This window comes from Balaenoptera musculus, chromosome 16, assembly GCF_009873245.2.
Source record: "Balaenoptera musculus isolate JJ_BM4_2016_0621 chromosome 16, mBalMus1.pri.v3, whole genome shotgun sequence".
NCBI classification, from domain to species: Eukaryota; Metazoa; Chordata; class Mammalia; order Artiodactyla; family Balaenopteridae; genus Balaenoptera; species Balaenoptera musculus.
The window spans coordinates 58,011,046-58,033,862 of NC_045800.1; the positions used below are offsets into that span (position 1 = coordinate 58,011,046).

A 22,817-nucleotide genomic window follows, 5' to 3' on the forward strand; every position below is an offset into this window, starting at 1 on the left:
TGATGCTGTGAACTGAATTCCGAGGGCTGACAGAGGCTCAAAGTCCTTGAATTATAAGCATGGGCCAACACGACACTTTTTCAAAAATAAAATGAAATCCTTCAAGCGCAAAAGCCCAAATGGGTGAATTTGTGCAGGGAGAGGCTTCCGCGCAATCCATTTCCTAAATTCACAAGTGGTAGCTTTTCAGACAAAGCTGCTCCCCAGCTACCTCCTCTCCGTCTTTGCACGGAAAGAGATGAAGCATAGGGCATTTCCTGGTGCGAAGTTTGTGGGGTGGTCATGATCAATGCACTCGCGTTTCCGATTAGGCTTAGGAGGTGGGCCTTTCTGTGGAATCGCAGTCTTTAGCCTTCCTTGTCACAGAAGGAAATGTACAATGTCATCTCTGACAGAGTGGGTAATGACAAAAACCATAACTTGCACGTGGAGAGAGCTTTTAATGATTTCAAAGCATTTTCACATCTGGTTTTTCATGTGCAGCTCATACCAAGCCTGTGAAATACATAAAGCAGGTACCGTTGCCCCCAGTGTCCAGATGAGGAAACAGTCGCAGAGAGTCCAGGGATTTCCTGAAGGTCGCTCAGTTTGTTAGTGTAACAGCTGGGACTGGAATGCAGGTGTTTCTGTTCCTCTGCTCCGGACCCCTCCCCCTGCAGCACAGCACGTGTTGTGCGGAGCGGGAGGGAGGGTCGGAGTAGTAGGGGCTGGCAGTAGTTAATACTAAGTGGGAACTGAGAGCAGTTTGGGGGAGTTTTCCACCAGCCCATGACCTCCCCAAGGCCTTGACGCTTATCTGTAACCAGCATCAAAGTCATTGTTTAGATGCTGTGAGCTATCACAGGCTGAGTCATGGACCCCATCCTAAGAGCCCTGCTCAGAAATCATTTTTGTGACAGTGGCCATGTGTGCGTGACAATTAGAATCATTTGTCAGGCTGCTTGTATGATTTGTCACGTTGTCTCATGTTGTTAACTTGGAGAATTGGCCTCAGAGCAAATCGTTTCTGGGCTCCTCCCTAGGGTATGTGAGATGGCAAACCTCTGTTGGCCCCATGAGTTGAGCTTGTTTTATTTAGATGCCTATGTGGGCAATAAGCCCCTGACCCCTGCTCCAGAACCCCCATGCCCGGTACACACATGCCATCACCAAGACACCATGGGGACCTCTCTCTTCTTTTATGCCTAGGACATGGTCTGTGGCCTTTCTGTGATTTCCTTTTCACACGACCACAGGGTATGGCAGTGGAAACACAGTGTAACTCGGCCCAGTGGCTGCAACCCCTCTGAAGGTCCGGGCTGCTGGCCCTACATTCACTCCATTTGGATGTAATCAAATTAATCTTCCCACCAGACTCCAAGGGTGAGGCACACCCTGGGCTCAGCTTTTGTTCTTTTCTTTTTCAGAGTCATCTCCATAAAGAACTACCACCCGAAGATAAGAATAATCACTCAGATGCTGCAGTATCATAACAAGGTAGGGCAGTGAGAGCCTGTCCCAGGCTCAGAGATGCACACGGGGGTCCAGGCTCTTCCCCCTTCCCAGACAGCCACACACGCATGTGCATTCATGCATGAGCACACACACTAATGCAATCCAAAGGCCTGGGTAAAGAGGCGTGGTGGGTAAAAACCTCCCTGGGACGTTTCTTCAATCCAAACACCTCGTTTGCAGTTGGTCACTGGAGGGAAACTCCTTCACGTCTTGACTCATTTATTCAGGAAGCATCTGTTGGTTCCCTAGGTTCAGAAATATTGATGTGTCCTTAGATCCCATTCCAACAACTTCGAATTCTTACGTGCCGCACTCGTTTTTTCCATCGGTATTTATTGAATACTACTATGTGGTCAACACTAGGCCTCACCCACACCCCCCAGCCCCGGTGGACATAGTGAAGCCCTGTTCTGTGCCCTCAGGGATTTTGCAGTCAAGGTGTGGAGTGTCCCAGGCAAGTGAGAGCACTTTTCTATCTGAGACCAGGTGAACTTGGCGGGACAGACCACGCGCTGGGTGGAGAACGTGGAAAACCGCATCCTCAGATTCAAGATGAGAATTTGCACCGTTGAATTTAGGAAAATAGTTGGCTATCCAGAGATTAAGCATAAAGGAATTTTCCTAGTGTTACAGTTTACAGGGAGATCAGCAAGAAAACAAACGTGGGAGTCTGTGCTGCTTCCCTTGTGATTACTTCTCCGTAAACCAGAGTCCTGTCTCTCATTCAAAGGCAATGTTCCTTTGCTCGGCCATCAGGAGACTCCCAGGAAAACAGCTTTGGGGGAGGGAAGGTGGCACCTCTCTGTGTTTGATATGGAACCAGTTATGAGAGACCAGAGGCTGCTCAGTACCTGCCACCAGGTGTCCTGTCTGGACAGAATCACTCCCTGCTGGGTTGTGAGTGAGCGTGCGTCCCATCTTATGGGCCATATTCCCTACGAAATAGGCAGTCAGGTGACCCAGAGAGGACTCCCTTCTGCCAAATGCGCCGGTGCCGTGCCATTATTTCTTAATTGCTGGCAAGCGCTGCCCCACTTAGCTGTGTGGAAGCCCATCGGAGGCGTCGTTGACTGTGGAGCCTGCTGTCGGTTTCTGGGCTGCCACTCGGGCTGCCGCCCACCGCCCACTGCTGCCCAGCCCTCCCAGGTGGCTCCGCTGCAGGCTGTGCCATGCTCCAGCCAGCAGGTTGGGTGGTGGGCACCCAAGGTCACAGTGTCCTGTTTGTCTCTGGAAACCCCAGGACACTGAAGAGAGAAAGTGAGGGTATTGGTAACTCACCGGCATCAATCTGGAGAAGTTCTTTGGATAGCAGCCCCTGTAGGTGCAGGTGAATTTTAGGAGCAAGGCTGTGGCCGGTGACAGCTCCCGAGGCAAGGAACTGTCCCTCTTTCCTTTGTGATTTGAAATTTCATTTAGTGTGGGAGTGCTTTAAGCTGTTGTTTAGATTTGGGGCTGAATTTAGATTGAATAGGAAAATTAATGTTGTATGTTTAGAAAGGGATGTCAGTTCCTTTTTTTCTCCTTCCAATGAGTGCTAATGCAGCATCTTCAAGGAATTAAGGAGGATTTCAGCTCTGTGATTCTTGTCAAACTCAGAAGTAGTTCCATGGACCTAGGATCCAGATGGCACTGGTCAGTATTCACACGATCATAGCAAGCTGATCATAGCAAGCTGAACATCTTTCACAAACCTCTGCCTTATCATTATTCAAAAACAGTGATGAAGACATCAACCGACCCATGATTATTTGCTTAAAACGCATTTTGTTTAGAGCCACCCTGATCTATTTGGGTTTCAGAGTTAGGAAAAGTCGCTTATGAGACTTTGTCCTTATAAGATGTGTGAGAGTGAAAGGGACATAGTGACTTTGTTACAGGGCTCTTTATCATTTCATTTTTCTCTTGCAGAGAAAGAACAGGAAGTCCACTGGTCATTATTTGTCATCTCATTCCTTGGGAACTGCAAATAGACATTCTTCACCTTGCTTTACAATTTTGCTGTTTTTTTTTTTAACATTTTTATTGGAGTATAATTGCTTTACAATGGTGTGTTACTTTCTGCTTTATAACAAAGTGAATCAGTTATACATATACATATATCCCCATATCTCTTGCCTCTTGCATCTCCCTCACTGCCACCCTCCCTATCCCACCCTACTAGCTGGTCACAAAGGACCGAGCTGATCTCCCTGTGCTATGCGGCTGCTTCCCACTAGCTATCTGTTTTACATTTGGTAGTGTATATATGTCCATGCCACTCTCTCACTTTGTCCCAGCTTACCCTTCCCCTTCCTCGTGTCCTCAAGTCCATTCTCTAGTAGGTCTGTGTCTTTATTCCCGTCTTGCCCCTAGGTTCTTCATGACCTTTTTTTTTTTTTTAGATTCCATATATATGTGTTAGCATATGGTGTTTGTTTTTCTCTTTCTGATTTACTTCACTCTGTATGACAGACTCTAGGTCCATCCACCTCACTACAAATAACTCAATTTCGTTTCTTTTTATGGCTGAGTAATATTCCATTGTATATATGTGCCACATCTTCTTTATCCATTCATCTGTCGATGGACACTTAGGTTGCTTCCATGTCCTGGCTGTTGTAAATAGAGCTGCAATGAACATTGTGGTACATGACTCTTTTTGAATTACGGTCTTCTCAGGGTGTATGCCCAGTAGTGGGATTGCTGGGTCATATGGTAGTTCTATTTTTAGTTTTTAAAGGAACCTCCATACTGTTCTCCATAGTGGCTGTATCAATTTACATTCCCACCAACAGTGCAAGAGGGTTCCCTTTTCTCCACACCCTCTCCAGCATTTATTGTTTGCAGATTTTTTCATGATGGCCATTCTGACCGGTGTGAGATGATATTGCATTGTAGTTTTGATTTAATTTTGCTGTTTTTTAAGATCTTCCTGTCTACCCTTACGATATTATTTTTCTTCCTCTCTTGGCACTTTCTCTGTACCCATGACTAGATGCCCAGAGATCTCCATCCATTAAAACTTGCTTTCAGGAAAGAACCTGGTACATGCATGTACACTTATATCACTGTCAGCATATTCCAAAGGATAGTTAATTCCATAACTGGATATCAGATTTAAAAGATAAAGAATTTCAATCCCCCGTGACCTAATGATGGTGCTATTCTAGGACCTAGAGGGATGTAGGGAAGCTGTCTTCTTTCTCTCCATATAAAACTCCTTCTGAGTTTGTCATCATAATAATCTCAGACATTTGTGTCATATTTTATGGTTTTGAAAGAGCTTTGACATCCATTATTCCATTTAGTCCTCATTTGACCATCTGTGCATTTTAGTATCCCAGGGTGACTGCAGACCGTGGGTCTAAGCTCTGTCTCAGACAGAGCGTCTCTGGTGGGTACAACTCATGGTCACTTGGCAGCCAGTGAGCTAAGAGACAGAACTGCCAACTGCCACCTTCTCATTCAGTAGAGCCACAGGCTGTTGAGCCAAACTGTGGTTCCTCTGAGTAGGACTTATAGAAGGATGGAGGTTCTCCAAAGTGGATCTGCTTACCCCCATTACAATTCAGGGAGAGAAACACTCAGCCTCACCATCTCCCAGCATGGAAAGGAGACAGCACAGGGCATTGTCTGCTTTGAGTGCAGATGGCTTAAAACTCTTGAAGGAAAGAATGCTTTGGGACATCTTGGAAAAGTTCACTCTTGATGACTTAGCTGTTAGTGGACTTCTAAAATGTTCCCAGCAGACTCTACAGAAAGAGGTTTTTGTCTCTGACCTGAAGCCAAGTCCCAGTGGCCAAATGGAGATGCAAGTTCTTTGAGCTTTCTCACTGTAAACCCTTACACTTGAGCAGAAGTGTTGAAGTGTTTTCTCTGAGATGACCTTCTTTCTTCCTCATTGCAGCTTCCCTAAAGTTGCATGTGTAGTGAGAGGTGGCACTGGGGCTGGAATTCATCTCTCGTGGTTTCCGGGACAGCCTGTTTTCACGTTCCTTTCACCTCAAACAGAGGGAAGCCCCAGTCCTGTTCGTCCTGCCTTAGCAGGGCTGGTTCTCCAGATGAGAGAGGATTTGCCTCTAGACTCCTATGTAGTAATGCTGGCATCTTCCACTGGACACTGGACCCAAAGTTCCCTCAAATGAAAAAGGACAGAGTTGCCAGAAACGAACAAGTTGAGTTCCTGGGTCAGTCACCCTTCTTTGTTTGGTGCACACAGACCTTCCAGCCTTTGGCATGTCCCTTGTGGCTCCCTGCCCCACGATTGGAAAAGATACAGTGGCCAAAAGAGGAGGCTGAGAAATGAAACGAACTTGACTTTTCTGTGTAATAACATGTAAAATATGTCTAAGGAACTCAATACCAGATGGGTACATGAGGGACCCAAGACATAAAATCCTGGACTTCATACCCTGGATGGCATATGGGGATGCGAGAAACCATCTTAAAAAGATTCGTTTGTTTGTTTATTTGAAGTTGCCATGAAGGTTACATAGTGTCTGTCTGGGGCTTGGACCACCCAAATCTCCTTTCACACTTGATGATTTACTTGTTCATGACTTAGATTTAATTTCTCCTCATTCTTCTCAGATGACGTCCATGCAAATGAGTATGTCTCCACTTAGCCTGATGTATTCCCTACGACGCCAGGGAAGTAAAGGGGGAAAGTGTCCTTCTTAAGCCAGTGAGGGGTAGGGAGAGAAATGGGATAAAGGGCAGGGCTAATTGCTGGAATTGAGTCTATGATGTGGGAAGGTCTCTGATACTCAGCTTGACAGAAATTCCCATCTGCTACTGCCCACACATGGGACTATTTTAACAGCTCTCATCAGGGAGAGTCTTCCAGGAGTAAACACTGCCGGGTTAGGATTCACAAGATTGTTACAGAACAGGATTTTGCAAGAGGGAATTTCACAGGAGTGGTATTTCTGAAAGCCAAGCACGGAGCCATTGGACTTGGTCTTGGCTCCACAGTGGAGTCTTCCATCTCCTCCTAGCAGCACACCTGTCGTATATTGTCCTGCACATATACCTCCTTGCTGCTCCTTGTGTTTGCTGATATGTGGAGAGGAACAGTAATTTCAGGGTCACAGAGTCTTGGCATTAGCAGGAGCCTCGAAGGGCTCTGATTCAGCCTCCTGTGCAAAGCAACAGTCTACCTACTGAGACTTGGAGAAACGCGCACTGAGTTTTAGGGAAAAAGACCTTGCATTTCTGGAGGCAGCTTTCTCCATTTTTTAGACAAATTACATCCTTAGAGATTTCCTTTGTAAAACAAGCTTAAAAAGTGCTTTCTTGTAATATACACCAGTCATTCCTAATTCTGGCACTTGGAACAAAGCAAGACAAGTCTAATCTCTCCTCATCACAGCAGCACCTGAGGTGTTCCCAGGTGACTATCCTGTCTCCCTGGAGGAGTGGCCCTTCTTCAGACCAAATGCTGCTGGCTCTCTTAACTGTTCCTCCAAAGATGTTTTCTAGAACCCACGTCTCCTCTTATGCTTGTCATATTTCTCTGGGAGTTATTCAGTTATCAATTTCCCTTTTAAAATCTGATTGTCACAACTAGATCAAGTGCCAGGGAGCTAGCCTGACCAGTTCACAACAGAAGGAAACCTTTGTATTTCCCATGATCTGAAGACCATTTCTAACAAGCTAGTGCTGGTTTTTTTCTGTAATCTGTCACGAGATTGACTTCTTTTGGGGAGTTTTGGTTACCCACACAAAAGGGTTTTTTTTTTTCTTGTTGTTTTTTTTCCTGTCCCCTCATGTCTGCTGCCAAGTAAGGGCTTCACATTTTGGATTTAAACAATTGATTCTTTTCTTTTAACCTAAATGCTGTATTTGATATTAAGTTCTTTTAAATCTTTTCTGGTTGATTTTTGCCCATTTTTCCAACTCTGGAGAACTTTCGAACCTTGATTCTTTCATCCACTGTATCATCTCTGACTCTCTGCTTCCTGCCACTTAAAATAATTGGATGAACATGCCTCTGGATCCTCATCGCAGGCTCTGACCTCACTGTTGAATAGGATCAGTCCATCTGCAAGAGATTGTAACACATCTCCACTGTGACGTGCCGGATGATTTAGGGCAGTGCTTCTTGAAATGTGGTTCCTAGCTCAGCAGCTCGGCGTCACCTCGGAACTTGTGAGAAATGCAAATTCTCCATGCTTACCCTCCCCGCAAAGAATCGAGGCCCAACAATTTGTGTTAGTATAAACCCTTCAGGTGATTCTGATGCCCACTCAAGCTTGGGAGCCATGGAGCAGGAGTTCTGGGAAGGCAGACAAAAAACGACATCTAAAATACCCAGGCGTCTGGCAGCCTTAAGGTTTTTTGAGGAGCCAATTTAGAGCAACCTAGCCAGACATCCTAGTAGCACGGGCTGACGTGTCTGTCACAAGAGGAAGTTCCCTCTGGACTCTATTTGGCTCGATGACAAACCCAAGGGGAGGACTTGGGCTTGGTAGGTACAGAAGCAATGTTCCAGAGAGACTGAAGCCTGATGAACAGAAGAGGTGAATAAAAAGCAGGAAACACCAGACCCAGGCAAGGGAAAGGGAGGCTGAGTCTGGGTGACCCTGAGCTGTTGGGCAGTGCTGCATTTCCCAGAGGAGATTTTAACCAATTGAACATTTAATGAAGAAAGGTCTCATACCTGTTTTTGTTTCCGCAGGCCCATCTGCTAAACATCCCAAGCTGGAATTGGAAAGAGGGGGATGATGCAATCTGCCTCGCAGAGCTGAAGCTGGGGTTCATCGCCCAGAGCTGCCTGGCTCAAGGCCTCTCCACCATGCTTGCCAACCTCTTCTCCATGAGGTCATTCATAAAGGTAACGTCTCGTCCTATTAGAGCACATTAGCCCCGGATTCAATTTGTCGTGGGGTTGAGTAGAGAGCACAGCTTAAACTCAAAACAGATCGGCGGGCTTTAACCACTTTGGTTAAGGAGAAGTTCCTTGTTACAGATTTGGGCACGAGGCCAGCTTCTTTCAAAATTATGTTTTTATTTTTATTTAGCACATCCACGGCCATTAAATGATTGTTCAAAGCACAATCCTCTCTTTTTTTTTAGATAAACCACATGTTTATCTATCAACAAAGTCTCCACTGTTAAAACAAAACTATGATTTATATACATTCCATATGGCACCAGAGCGCCTAAAGAAAAGAATTATCCTTTTGCTCTTTTACATCAAGTGGCTGGTGGACCTCTCACTGTGCAGAGAAATGCAGACCATGTGTTTGTGCCGAAGCCCAAACCCTAACAACATAATTCATTTATTTATTTCTGCACAATCAAGGAGGCCAGCGGGGCTGACATGCCATGGTTGTTTGAATGGAGAGTCAAAGGAGGAACTAACTGAGTCGTGGGCACCGGGGCCCTTTACACCGTGAGACAGGCAGTCTGGATGTGCTCATCCCCCGGTCAGCGAGTCACCCCACAGGGCTGGCCGCTCAGCCCCTCCAAAGTGGCCCCTGCCCACTGGACCAACTCAGACAAAGAAGGACCCAACTCTGTCCTCATAGGCCAGGCCAGGAGTGTTTCCAGGACATCAGGTTGAGGGTCCAGGACCCTACTAAGAGGGCTTTTGGAGCTCTTAGTGATGACACCAGTCCTTTTCCTTGGATTGCTCAGCCTAGACAGTCAAGGTAGCAAACCGGTGCAGTAAATCCTGTCTCGTTTGGGCCTCCCTGATTTGGCGTTGGTGGCCATTAGCTCAGGATCTGGCCTTATAGTCCCCTCTCTGTTATTCATTTATTTACATTCCCCTTCCTGAATTACTAGTGGTTGAGGTGGGAAATGAGTGGGTCACCGGGAGATCCTGCAGAGGGGCCAGAAACTCTGAAATCGAAGGTGTGAGATCTCCAGCCTTTTGCTGCCATTGTTGCTGTGTCCACCACCAGCAGTAAGTTATTCGGTGAGGTTGAGGAAATGGCCCTGGTTGCAGTGAGAGGGATGCGTGGGAAGGATGAAGATGCAGGTGATGAACTAACTCCATGTCAGGGCTCACCCTTGGCATCCATAAGCTGTGTGACTTAGAACAGGATTTCTTTCTAGGTCCTCACCCTCTGTACCCACCTCATTTACATTATTTAGCCAATTTATAGTTAACATTACTCTACGTAAAAGAACAAATTGTTTTGGAGTCCGTTCAATCACTTTAGCAATGGATGCCTTGATTAAAAAATTCTTTACTTACTATATGCCCAAAGACCTCGACTCCGCAGAACTCCTGGCTCAGACCCAGCTCACAAATAAGGACATGGCTTTCCTTTAAATGGCTTCTTTAATCCAGGCTGGCTGTCCCCTGCCTGGATACAGCTGAATGTAGGCAAAAGGAGGCGGCAGGAAGGTCTTTGTGGCTGGACTTAGAGACGAGCCCGAAAACCAGAGGCAGCCTGGTGTCTCCCAGGGCTCTTAATGTTCAACACAAGGAGCCCAGACCAGGATAAAGGACTGTCACCAAGAGAGCTCCTCTGGCTCGTCCAGCCAAGCTCCGGGGGTTTCTTCCAGCAGGGGATTACCCACAGGACCAGCACATGTCTGAGGACTTGGGCTGTGCTTCCTGGTGTTGATGAACATGGCCTTGGCAGGGCCCCACCACACATGGGGCACTTGACATGCGTATGTTTTGATTTTGTGGTGCCTGCCTGGAAACTAGAGCTGCCTGTCAAGAAAATTAATAAAATGGATGTGACGCTGATTCTTCAGTGTTATTACCAGCAGGGAGAAAGAACCTCTGTCCAACTTTCCTCAGGACCCTGAAGGGCCTCACCTCTGCAGCCAAGGACGTCCCCTCCAGCCCAGCTAATCCCACTGCCAAGTTCCTGTTTAGGAGGGCCTGTGGGAGAGGCCCAGCCAGGCCCTGGTGTAACTCAAAACACATTTCCCTCCCAGGGTTATGTTACCATGTTATTTCTGTCCGGGACCAACTCCTCCATGTTTGGAGGTGGCTCTCTGAATATGGCCTTTTGACATTCAGGTGATCTTTGTGTTGGAATTTGCTAAGGCACATGACCTGGAAATAACAAGGCTTCCCTTCATATTTTTTTTTTTTTCATTTGAGATAGAGACAGTTGAAAGCACGTGCTCCCCATTCTGTCGTGTCCTCTTTGTGCTCTCCAAATCCCAGACCCTTGTCTCTTGTAGGTCGTAATAAACCCCATAATGATGCTCTCCTTGGCATGTTTTATATATTAGCTCCCATTCCAGGGATCACAAAGCCTTTACTTATTTTTATTCGGGGGTGTTGAATGGAAAAGGGCATCTATACATGGATAACTCTTTGCAGAAATGGCTTCCTTCCCCACTGTCCCCTACAATGTGTCCTACAGCAGGGAATTCATCAGCACTTCCCTGGGGACAGGCAGGCCTGTTTGGATGGAAAGAGGTGGGATGAGGCTTTGGCAGCATCTGGTCCCTTGAGAACGCTTAGTGTTTCTGGAAACCAGAGGTGGAGTGTGAGGTCATCTTCTCCCTGGCCCTGGGCAGGTATGATACCTGTTCTTTACTCCTAGAGAATACATGGTACCCTGCCCCTGCTGAAAGAAGAAAGAACAAGACTGAAACAGGGATGATATATCACAGTGACTGTCCACCAGCATGAGACCAAAAAGCCAAGACTGTCAGTGAGGGTGATAAGGTTCTATGAAAGAGAGAGGGACTACCGCTACATGAAAGCTACCAGAGAGACCCAGCCCTGAGGTACCAGGAAATACGCGGGAGCACCTGTTTATCCTTTCAGCATGGTCACTTATGCCCCAGGGTGCCAAGCCATTGCCCCTGAAAGCCTAACTCTGAATTGATCTAAACTTTTTGGGAATCTATTTATAATTTTAGCCCACATCTTTGGGGGTAATGATTTCCTTAAGTTTCCTTAAGAATTCCTAATTACTATTAAAGACTTGTTTCTGGCTCTTTGTCCTTTGCTCCACTTAACCTTCAAGACATGACCTGTGCAGTTTCTGGTGTTCTGGGGTTTGTTTAACAAATCCATGCTAACCTTACAGCCAGTACCTTTATGAAAGAGGCTCAGGCTGGCCACTCAGGGGTCCTGTGGCCCAGCAGCTTGTTGCTCATGAAACAGGTGAAGCATTTTGTCCAGCAGCAGTCAGCTCTCGCCCTTGAATGCCTTGAAGGAGTGCAGGCAAATGCCCTGATTCCTGTGACTTGTCAACATCTACGTTATCAACCAGGCCCAGAACATCCTGTTCATTGACCGATATCTGATCTCCTACCACCCGCCTGTCAGGTTCAAGTGAGAATCTTCCTAATGTCTTCTGGAAAGACCAAGACAGGAACTTATTTAGCCTATCAGCCATTGCCTCATCCATGAATAAGTGGCCACATGTATCTCTCCTTGGCATCCTCACTTGCATGTAATTTAAGATCCACTGATTTAAAAAAAAATTTTTTTTTGGTTTTAGAGTTTTACCATGTAATATTTAACTTTGTCTTCAATATATCTGGTTTCAAGCTGGGGCTTGACCTCCCGTCTTTGTGAATTGTGCTGTTATTTTTACTAGGATTAGCTGTCCTTGGACATGCTAAATTATGTGTGTGGGTATTATGTGTTTTAGAGGATGATTAACTCTTAGAATTTCTTTTCAATCCACGCTGAGTCTTCAAATTTAGCACATTTATTCAATAAATTGTTCTCAGGATTGCCGATTTTAACTCTGCTGATCCACCATTTTACACACACACACACACACACACACACACACACACACACACACACACACACACACACACACACACACACACACACACACACACACAGCCTAGAACATGGTATGCACTCCACTCCATAATTATTTCTTGTTTGAATAAATCAATTATGATACAGGAGGAAGTACATGATGCACTTCTTGTGTTCTTTCCCTATTTTCCAGGATTTGGAATTTATGGGTGAAATTTACTTAATATTGATCATAGCACAGTCCCCTCCATCACATTTTCTATTTCTGAACGAGGAAGCAGTAGGGAAATCAGGCCCGTCTTATTCAGATTGTATCTTGGTGGAGGTGGACTTTGCTGGACCTGGAAACCATTTGCTCAGTATTGCTGTTACCATATTGCGATAAACTGTCAGCAATGCAGAGTCCTGGCACTAATTGTAGCCAAGGGAATTGTTTTTAGTCCCTTTATTTTGGGTTATGTTTATGTGCATATGTGTGTTTGTATATATGCATGTATAAAAACATTATGGTTTAGGAGCTGGAAATAGAAATCAAGAATCTTTAATAATACGTAGAATATACTGGGTTCTAACTTAGTGCCAAGCCCTATGCTAAGTACTGTATAGGCATCATCTCATTTAATTCTCACAATGACCCCGCCCAAACCTGACATTATTATTATCACCTCTTTATAGTGGCAGGCACTGTGGGTTAAGGGAAGTTCAGCAACTTGTGTGAGGATATAAAGCTTGGAATTGACAAACTCACATGTTAAACTAGGTACACTGGTTCCAAGTATGTCCTTGAGTATACCTTCATAACTTTCTGTAGCTTATTTTACGGGAAATATTGATTCAGTAGAGATTCCCCAGGCACCTACCATATTGCAAGCAGTGTGCTAATCACACTGTCATCCTTACGGCTAGGAGGCACTCATAAGTTTCAGGAAGCTTCTGTTCTGACTGGGATGTATGGGCACATGTTTGCACAGCCCCATCCTGTGGGTTTTGTTGGCCTTTCTCTCTGGCCAGCTCTATAACAGCAGAGGTCACTGCATCAAGACAGGTGAGGAATTAGCCTAGGCTGGGATGAGTTAAGGTGGGAAAATGAACTGGGCTGCCAAGAAGGAAATGACATTACACTCTGCTTTATTCAGGGGGTGAAGCTAATTGGCTTAAGTAGGTGCTTCTGGGGGATAACAAGTGATTCTTATTGGCTAATGGGTTCATCTAGATGAGGGAAGCATGTTAGAAGCAGGGATCAACCCTGTGTGGAGTGTGAGAGTGGTGGGTAACAGGATCTCTGAAATGGGGCCAGGGCTCCAACTGATAAGGCTGGGATCTAGGTGGCTTTCTGCTCCAGGAGGAAATGCTAATGGTGCCAGAGTAGAGGGTTTGCCTGGCAAAATAAACCCCCATGGTGTAAGTTAAATAGTGAGATGCAAACTGTTGCTTATTCCATACAGAAGGGCAATGTGATCACCCTGATCACAAATGATATCATGACAGTGGGCTCCTACAGACATCCCTTGTCAGTGGAGAGCTGCTCCCACTACAGGTATACTCACTTCCTCAGTAATCTCGTTTATTCTCGGGAGTCCTAGATATATAGATGACTCCCAGATTTATATATCTATCCAGAACCCGATCCCAGTATCATTTATTTAATTGCTACCCAACATCTTTATTTGAATGTTTCATCTCCTCTGAGACCTAACCTATCCAGAATGGAATTCCTGTTCTTTTTCTGTAAACCTGGTCTTCTCCCGTTGCACTATTGGCAAGGTCATCCTTCCCGTTGCTCAGACTAAAGCCTTTGGATTCCACCTTAGCTCCTTTCTTACTCTCACGTACCACATTCAATTCAGCAGAAAATCCACTTGGTTCGACTTTGAAAATAAGCCCAGAATCTGAGCACGTCTCACTACCTTCACTTTACCATCAGATCCAGACCACCATCATCTATCTCCTAGAGTATTATACCAGCATCCTAATTGGCCTCCCTGCTCTGCCCTTATCCCTCCCCTATTCTAGTCTATTCTCATTACAGCATCCTTCTCAAGCATGAGTCAGATACCGTCACCCCTCTGCATAAATCTCTCCATGATGTCCCATCTCATCAGAGTAAAGTTCTTACAAACATCTATAGGTCTCAAGCAGTCGGGCTCCTGTGACCTCACTGGCCTCATCTCCTAAATACTCTGCTTCTAAACATCATCCACACTCCATTTAGCTAGTCTAGGAATTTTGCATTTGTTGTTCCCTCTGCCTGAAATGCTCTTCCCCTAGGTAGCTGCATGGCTTCCCTCCAGCGAATCCCTCATGTCCTTGCTCAGTGTTAATTTCTCAGGGGGAACTTTTTCTAAAACATTAGAATTGCATTTTGAAAAAGGAGATTAAAAGCAAACTTTTAGTTGAAGTATAATATACAAACAAAAGTGTGCATCTGATAAATGGATAGCTTATTACGTATTTACAAACTCACACTCTCATGTAACCAGGACCCAGATTAAGAAACAGTATATTATTAGTAACCCAGGAGCCCCTGTTTTTAAAGCCAGATGGCAGTGTATGTGTGGGTCTGTTTTGGGGCTTTCTTGGGAGCATTGACACCTCTAAAATGTTGAGTTCTCCAGTCCATGAAGATGGTATACCTGTAATAAAGGGATGCTTTATGAATCAACAGTTTTCCTGGCAAATATAGGACGATCAAGAAGAAAGTGACCAAACTCTTAGATTTCTCTGGGGCTTCTGAGGGTCCCTACAGGGAGTAGATGTCCCCCTTCACCAGATTCTCTAGGAAAGATCTAGATGTTCTCTTAGGCTTCATGGGGTGAATAAAGTTTCCATGGGAAAAAACATCAAAATTGCATTTTAAAAATTTGCATCCCCCGTCCCGCCACACTCCATACATGCACATCCTTGTTGACTCTCCTGGCTTTGTTTATCTCCACGGCATTTGTTTATTGCCTCTTTTCCCGGAGACACCGTAAGCACTCTGAAGCCTAGAGCTGCTTGCTGTATTCCCAATGCCCAGAACAGCACCTGACTCATAAGAGGTCCTCAATACACGCATGTCGAATGAATGAATGAATGACTGGAGCCTGGCCTGACCAGCCTTTATCCCAGACAGCTGGGTGGGGCCAGGACCAGCAGGGACTTACAATTTGGGGTGATTTTGGTGCTGAAACCTTCTTCCTTTGCTACTGTACGTGGTTCCTTTGCCAAATTAAAGAGCTTTGACTCCATGTAGAAACTTGAAATGCAAAGCTTTATAATCCTTGGCGAGGATGCGTAGAGGCTGGTTAGATTTGGTTATAAACCATTTCTATTGCCAGAAAATCCAGTCAGTGTGTTGTTTAAATTCACAAATCAAAATAAGCAGCCATGGATTGAAATGAATTTGCTAAACCTCGGTATCCCATTTGGGTCAACATCATTGTGCATCCCCTTTCCTTACTGCTTGAATCTCATTAGATCAGGGGCTCTGTCTGCCTCCCCCGACGCCTTTGACTCTGCCCAAGATGACTAACGCCCACCTGAACGTAGAGCAACTTCCCTGAAAACGATTTCAAATGAAGAAAGAATTAATCCATGAACTATTAACAGGGATTCTGTTCTCCTCTGGCCCTGGTAATTTCTAGAACATTGAATTAAAGAGTTCTCAGACCTTTACAAATTCTCAAGGCAAACATTATTAGCGAAGAGAAGCCCATACAGCATGTTAGAAAATTGCCAGAAAATGTCAATGGAATTTCTGAATAAAATAAAAAAGGTTGAAACTCCCCTTCCCCATCTTCTCCCCTTCTCCCTCCCTTCCTCCCCCTAACATGATTAGAAAGTCATTTCATGTGTCTTATATGTTTGGTCAATCAAAGGCAAACATACATGATTGATGGTGACAGGGAACACATTTAATTCATTATTCTTTACTTTGCAGCAAAATGATTTGTGTAAACTGTCTGCCTAGCATTAAAGGTAAAACAAACTTAGAAACCCCAAAATGTTATATTTTTGTCTAATATTTTCCTTTTGGTTTTATAGCTGTAATCACATATGGATTCTTTTATTTGGCTCTTGGCAAGGACTGAACAAAGGGGAAGCAACACAGAAAGATTACATAATATACAAAGCCCTGTGCCTGTAGAGGATGGAGCCACAGAAACTGCAGTGGCCAGGACTCAGCGTGAAACCCAGGAGAAGCTGCCGCTCTCCCTGACCCTTATCAGCCGGCAGGATATTGTCACTAATGTGAAGGAAGGCCCTCTTGACCAAGCCTCTGGTCCAACATCAAAATGAGCTCTTTCAGAGATTATTGGCCTTTTATTAATTGAGTGCATTTCTGAGCGCACCTGGGCATTCACTTGGCCTTTCCCCCGCCCCCTTACAACTTCTAACTTAGGTTTTATGGGTGCTACCCACCATCAGTGATTTTTCAAGCAAAAATCTCAAAATGCTATTAAACTCTTAGGAATAAAATCTCAGATTCCCTTATTAAAGCTCTTGGTTATCACTGCCCTAAAATGATACCAAATATAAATCTATGCCCAGAATAATGATGAGGAACCTGGAACTTTGAGGTGGCCGTTCTACATATCTAGGGGGTGCAAAGTGAGAAACCACCATTGGTTCGATAAGGGAGATATTTTTGTCAAGACCTTTAAAGTTATCATAGCACTCTAAGTGTGCATAGCACTTTAGAATTTATAAGATATGCATTTAACTTAAATTATTTTCATATGATACACAAGTATCGAGTATCATTTGGGAAATGTGCCTAATGCAGAGTAGCTGGCATTTCTGACCCTTTCTCCCCTGTAGGGTAGGAAGAAATAGGAGAAGAGGCAATAGAAGATGATGCTGGATGGGATTTGATAGAGCAAGGACCATGATGATGGAAGATCGTTGAGTTCTTAGCTCAGTGCTTTCCCCACTGTTACACGTTGCTTCCCCTGGAGAAATGTCTCAAATATGAACACTACTTGGTTTTGTATTCAAATCAATAGCTTCTAAGAACAGAATTCACTTTGCAATATTTGTAAAAGTAGTATCCTAGGTTTTTCCAACCATGCCAAACTAGGTGCTATAAAAATTAAGACATTTTTCAAAGGTGGGAAATTCTTACATCTGCACCCATTCCCTCCATGGTGCCTTAGTCTGGAAAAGACCCAGGCACTGTTGTTTTCCCTAGACCGTAATGCCTTGTCATGTGGGAGAATTTGTTGCTCAAGTCAAGTGCCGCAGTGGATCAGGGGAGGGAGATGATGACTTATTTGCTGAGGGGGAATGTAAGAAAGCTCAAAAGCATAGTCCCAACCTTCTGAAGGAGGGTGCAAGTGGGTCAGAATGCAGTATGGTAGATTTCCAATCGGGGTTGGAGTGGGGAGTCGTATCAGTAAGAGGACATGCAGTCCAGAGGGTTAAACCATGCCAAGAAGAGGAAGAAAGGAAACTTTCTAACACTGTCTTTTCCAGATAAAGTTTTTAATTTTGAAAATTTGGGGGATTTCTCAAAATGTTAAATAGAGAGTTTCCATATGACCCAACAGTTCTAGGTATCTTCCTAAGAGAAATGAAACCATATGTATTAATTTCCTCTGGCTGCTATAATAAGTTACTACAAACTTAGTTGCTTACAACTGATTTTTTCTCTTCTTTTTCTGGAGGCCAAAAGTCTGAATTCAGTTTCACTGGACTAAAGTCAAGGTGTTTGCAGGGCATCTAGTTTCCATAAAACTAGAAAACAAGTATTCTGCTTCTAAACTATAATAGTAGGACAGCCATAAGATAACAGTTACAGGCATTCCCATTCCAGAGGGGAGAAAATGGAAGGAAGAAAGGAGCTACCAGCCCCAAGTACCTTCAAAATCCAACCAGACAAATTCCATTGGGTTTTAAGATCCGGGAATAATCCTCTGTGGCTTAAAATTGGCATTAGGTAATATGATTCCTCCAAATGTGTTCTTTTTCAAAGTTGCTTTGGCTATTCTAGTGTTGTTGCCTTTTCATATACATTTTAGGATCAGCTTTTCTATACCTACAAAAAATCCTACTGCTATTTTGATTGAAACATGTTAAACCTATAGACCAACTTGGGGGAGCATTGGCTTCCATGAACATGGGTTCCAACCCATGAACGTGGTCTCTCCATTTACTTAGATAATCTTTAACTTCTTTCATCAGTGTTTTGTGGTTTTCAGCAAATGGATTCTGTACATTTTTGTTAGATTTATACATAAGTATTACATTTTGGGGGAGATATTGTAAGTGGCATTTCTAAAAAATTCAGTTTCCAATTGTTCATTGGTGGTATGTAGAAATGCACATTATTTTTCTATGTTGACCTTGAATCCTTAACTATGTTACACTGGCTAGCACTTCTTCCAGGATATGGAATACGTGGAGTGAGAGTGGACATCTTTGATTTATTCCTACTCTTAGGGGGAAAATATTCATTGTTTCACCATGAAGTATAATGTTAGTTGTAGGTGTTCTGTAGATGTTTGTCTTCTGAGGTTGAGGAAGTTCTTTTCTATTAATAATTTGATGAGAGTTTTTGTTGTGAATGGATTTTGAGTTTTGCCAAATGCTTTTTTTGATTCAATTCATATAATCATGTTGTTTTTGTTCTTTACACTGTTAATATGGTGGATTACATTGACTGATTTGAGAATATTGAACCAGCCACTGTGCATTCAAAGATAGACCCCACTTGGTCATAGTGTGATTTATTTATATCTATTTCTCTCTCTGTCTCTGTCTCTGTCTCTGTCTCTGTCTCTGTCTCTCTCTCTCTCTCTCTCTCTCTATATATATATATATTTATAGGTAGATATATAGATTTGATTTGCTAATATGTTTGTGAAGATTTTTTATGTCTGTGTTTGTGAATAGATATTGTTCTATAGATTTCTTACACTGTCTTTGTCTGGCTTTAATATCAGGGTAAAGTTGACTTCATAAAATGAGTTGGGAAGTCTTTCCCTTCTATTTTCTGGAAGTGATTGTGTAGAATTGGTGTTATTTTTTCCTTAAATGTTTAGTAGAATTCACTAGTGAAACGATCTGGGCCTCAATTTCTTTTCCCAAAGGTTTTTAAAGACTAATTTAATTTCTTTAATAGCTGTAAGTCTATTTAGGTTATTTATTTAATCCTGAGTGAGTTGCCGCAGTTTGAGGTTTTTGAAAAATTTAGGAATTAGTCTAATTTATTTGAGCTGTTCAATTGATGTATGTAAGTTGTTTGTAGTTTTCTATTATTGCCTATCTAATGTCTGCAGGGTCTGTAATGATAACCTCTCTCTCATCCTTGATTTTTTGATTTGTGTCTCCCTCCCTCCCTTCCTTTTTTTTTTTCATTTTTTTGTCAGTCTTATACATGTAAATTTTGCTGATCTTTTCAAAGTTTTTTGGTTGCATTATTTTCTTTCTTTTTCTGTTTTCTTTCTGCTTACTTTGGGTTTATTTTACTCTTCTAGCTTCTTAAATGGAGCTTAGGTTATTGATTTGATACTTTTCTTTTTTAATATAAGCATTTAATGCTATATATTTCCTTCTAAGCACTGCTTTAGGTGCATTGCACAATTTTTGAAATGTTGTATTTTCTTTTTCATTTAGTTAAAAATATTTTATAATTCCATTTGAGACTTCTTCTTTGACCCACGGGTTATTTAAATGTGTGTTGCTTAATTTCCAAGTATTTAGAGATATTCCTCCTATATTTCTATTATTTATTCGTGGTCTGATTCCATTATGGTAAGAGAACCTACTTTGTATGATTTCACTTCTTTTAAATTTGTTAGTGTGTTTTAATTTTATTTTATTTTTGGGTGCATTGGGTCTTTGTTGCTGCGCATGGGCTTTCTCTAGTTGCGGCGAGCGGGGGCTACTCTTTGTTGCGGTGTGCGGGCTTGTCATTGCGGTGGCTTCTCTTGTTGCAGAGCATGGGCTCTAGAGCGCAGGCTCAGTAGTTGTGGCGCACGGGTTTAGTTGCTCCGCAGCATGTGGGATCTTCCCGGACCAGGGCCTGAACCCATGTCCCCTACATTGGCAGGCGGATTCCTAACCACTGCGCCACCAAGGAAGCCCTGTTAGTGTGTTTTATACAATCTGTCTTGGTGAATGTTCCATGTGAGCTTAAATAGGATATATATCCTGATATATTGTTGGGTAGAGTGTTCTATAAATGTTCATTAGGGCCAGTTGGTAGATGGTGTTCAGTTCTATACCCTTGCTGATTTTATGTCTACTAGTTCTACCCATTACAATGAGATGAGTGCTGAGTCTCCAACTATAATTATGGATTTGTTTATTTTAGTTCTGTAAAATTTTGCTTTGTGAATTTTGAAACTCTGCTGAGGATATATATGTTTGGATTGTTGCATTTTCTTGATGAACTGAACTTTTTGTCATTATATATTGTCCCTAATATCTTTGGCAATTTTCTTTGTTCTGAAATCTGGTAGACTTCAGATCTGATTTAATAGACCCACTCAGTATTTCTTTTTGATTAGTGTTTTCATAAAAAAAATGTATCTGTTCTCATGATTTTTTTGTTTGAACCAAACTAACAATATATCTTTAAATTCTAAGTGATTTCCTTATAGCCAGCTTATAGTTGGGTCAATTAAAAAAATTATTCTGTGACTCTACATTCGTTAAAAGGTGTACTAGACCATTTATATCAAATGTAATTATAGATATGTTTGGATTATATATAATATTTTATTTGTTTTCTGTCGATTTTCTCTGTTCTAGTTCTCCTCTTTCCTCTTTATTTTCTTCTTTTGGGTTATTTTGAATATTTTTAGATTTCATTTCATTTATAGTGTTTCTTATTATATAACTTTATGTAGTCTTTTAACTGATTGCCCTTGGGGTTGTAATATACCTACTTAACTTTCCAAGTCTACTTAGATTCAGTGATTCACCAGCGTAATATAGAAACTTGCCAACCTATAGGTCTCTTTACCCTCCCCATTTTTTGTTGTACGTGTGTTGTTGAAAACGCCATCAGACAATGCTATAACTTTTTCTTTTCTGTCATCAAACGTATTTTAAAGAACTCAAGAGAAGTATAGTCTTTTATATTTATTCTGATATTTCCCATCTCTGTTGTTCTCTCTTCATTCCTGATGTTCCATCTTTCCCCTTGGAATCATTTCCATTCTGTCTGAACAACTTCCTTTAGCAATTCCTTTAGATCAGTCTGTTGGCAACAAATACAAGTTTCCTTCATCTGACAATGTCTTTATTTCATCTTCATTCCTGAAGGACATTTTTGGTGGGTACAGAATTCTGGGTTGACTAATCTTTTCTTTCAGTACTTTAAGTATATTGTTTCACTTCCTTCTTGCCTCCATTGTTTCAGGTGAGAAATCTATAGTCATTTGAATTGTTAACCTATAAGTAATGAGTCATTTTTCTCTGGTTACTTTCAAGATTTTCTTTTTGACTTTAGTTTTCTCTCATCTGATTACACTGAGTTTAAGCATTATTTCTTTGGGTTTATTCTGTTGGGCCTGAGATTCTTGAATCTCTAGGTTCGTCTTTGATAGAATTTGGGAAGTTTTCTTGCATTATTTCCTCATATATATTTTCTGTACCATACTCTTTCTCCTCTCCTTCTGGAATTCCTATGACACAAATGTTGGACTTTTGAATATACCACAGGGCCCTGAGGCTCTATTCATTTTTTTTCAATATTTTTTCTTTGTTGTTCAAATTGTACAATTTATATTGATCTAGCTTAAGGTTTATTGATTCTTCCCTTTTTCATCTCCATCCTGTTATTGAGCCTCTCCACTGAGTGTGCTAGTTATTATATTTTTCAATTCTAGAATTTTCATATAATTATTTTTATCTTGTTTCTTTACTAAGGCTTTCTGTCTTTTAATTCTTTACAAAAGTGTTCTCTGTTAGTTATTGGAACATTTTATAATAGCTACTTTAGGCTCTTGTTAGATATTTCTAATATTTGTGCCATGTAGGCATTGGATGCAAGTTGAGATTCTTTTTTTTAGTTATTCATATGCCAAGTACTTTTTTTTATTGTATTCTCGACACTTTGTTTTTTTATTATGAAATTCTGGGTCTTGTTTAAAACTTGCAAACACATTGATAATTTTATTGTGGCATGTAATGACCTGTTTTATTTTAGACTGAAATTCTGGCCAAGCTTCTATGGGTTGTAATTTCAATATGAGTTGAATTTTCAAAACACTGGCAGTGTTATTTGGATCTGCCCCACATCAATCTCAAACTGGGTGATAGTTTATATTATGCTCTAGTCCTCAAAATCTATATATGCTGTGTAGGGTCAGTTTCATCCTTGCTCAGCTCAGGCTGAGCCCAGGAGTTCATAAGTAATTGTAAGGGACTCCTTTCTTAAGTCCTCTTTCTCTGTGATCTCCAGGGGAATTTGAGCTTCCATAGGGTTTTCCTTTTTATCCTCTGACCAGAAAGCTGGGGCTTTAGCTACCCTGGTTTGTTATACACTTTCTGCTACTGTGTCCTCACCTGGACAAACCAGTGGGAGGACAAAGAGAGACAAAAAACAATAGGGCTTTGCCTCACTCTCTTTGGACCTCAGACCCTCTAGCCAGAAAAGTTTCTCCTACCTCCTTTTATCTCCCATTGCCACTGCTGCTACTGCCGG

At 42.5% G+C, this 22,817-nt stretch overlaps 1 protein-coding gene across 5 annotated transcripts in view; it reads left to right on the forward strand.

Moving 5' to 3' along the window:
• The window catches only part of KCNMA1 (potassium calcium-activated channel subfamily M alpha 1), a 745,231-nt gene that overhangs the window by 539,566 nt on the left and 182,848 nt on the right, over window positions 1–22,817 (forward strand). For all 5 annotated transcript variants that reach the window (XM_036829453.1, XM_036829449.1, XM_036829450.1 and 2 more), the window contains exons 13-14: window positions 1,407–1,476; window positions 8,153–8,308. In XM_036829453.1, coding sequence (XP_036685348.1) covers window positions 1,407–1,476; window positions 8,153–8,308 — 226 coding nt within the window. The remainder of the gene's footprint in view (window positions 1–1,406; window positions 1,477–8,152; window positions 8,309–22,817) is intronic.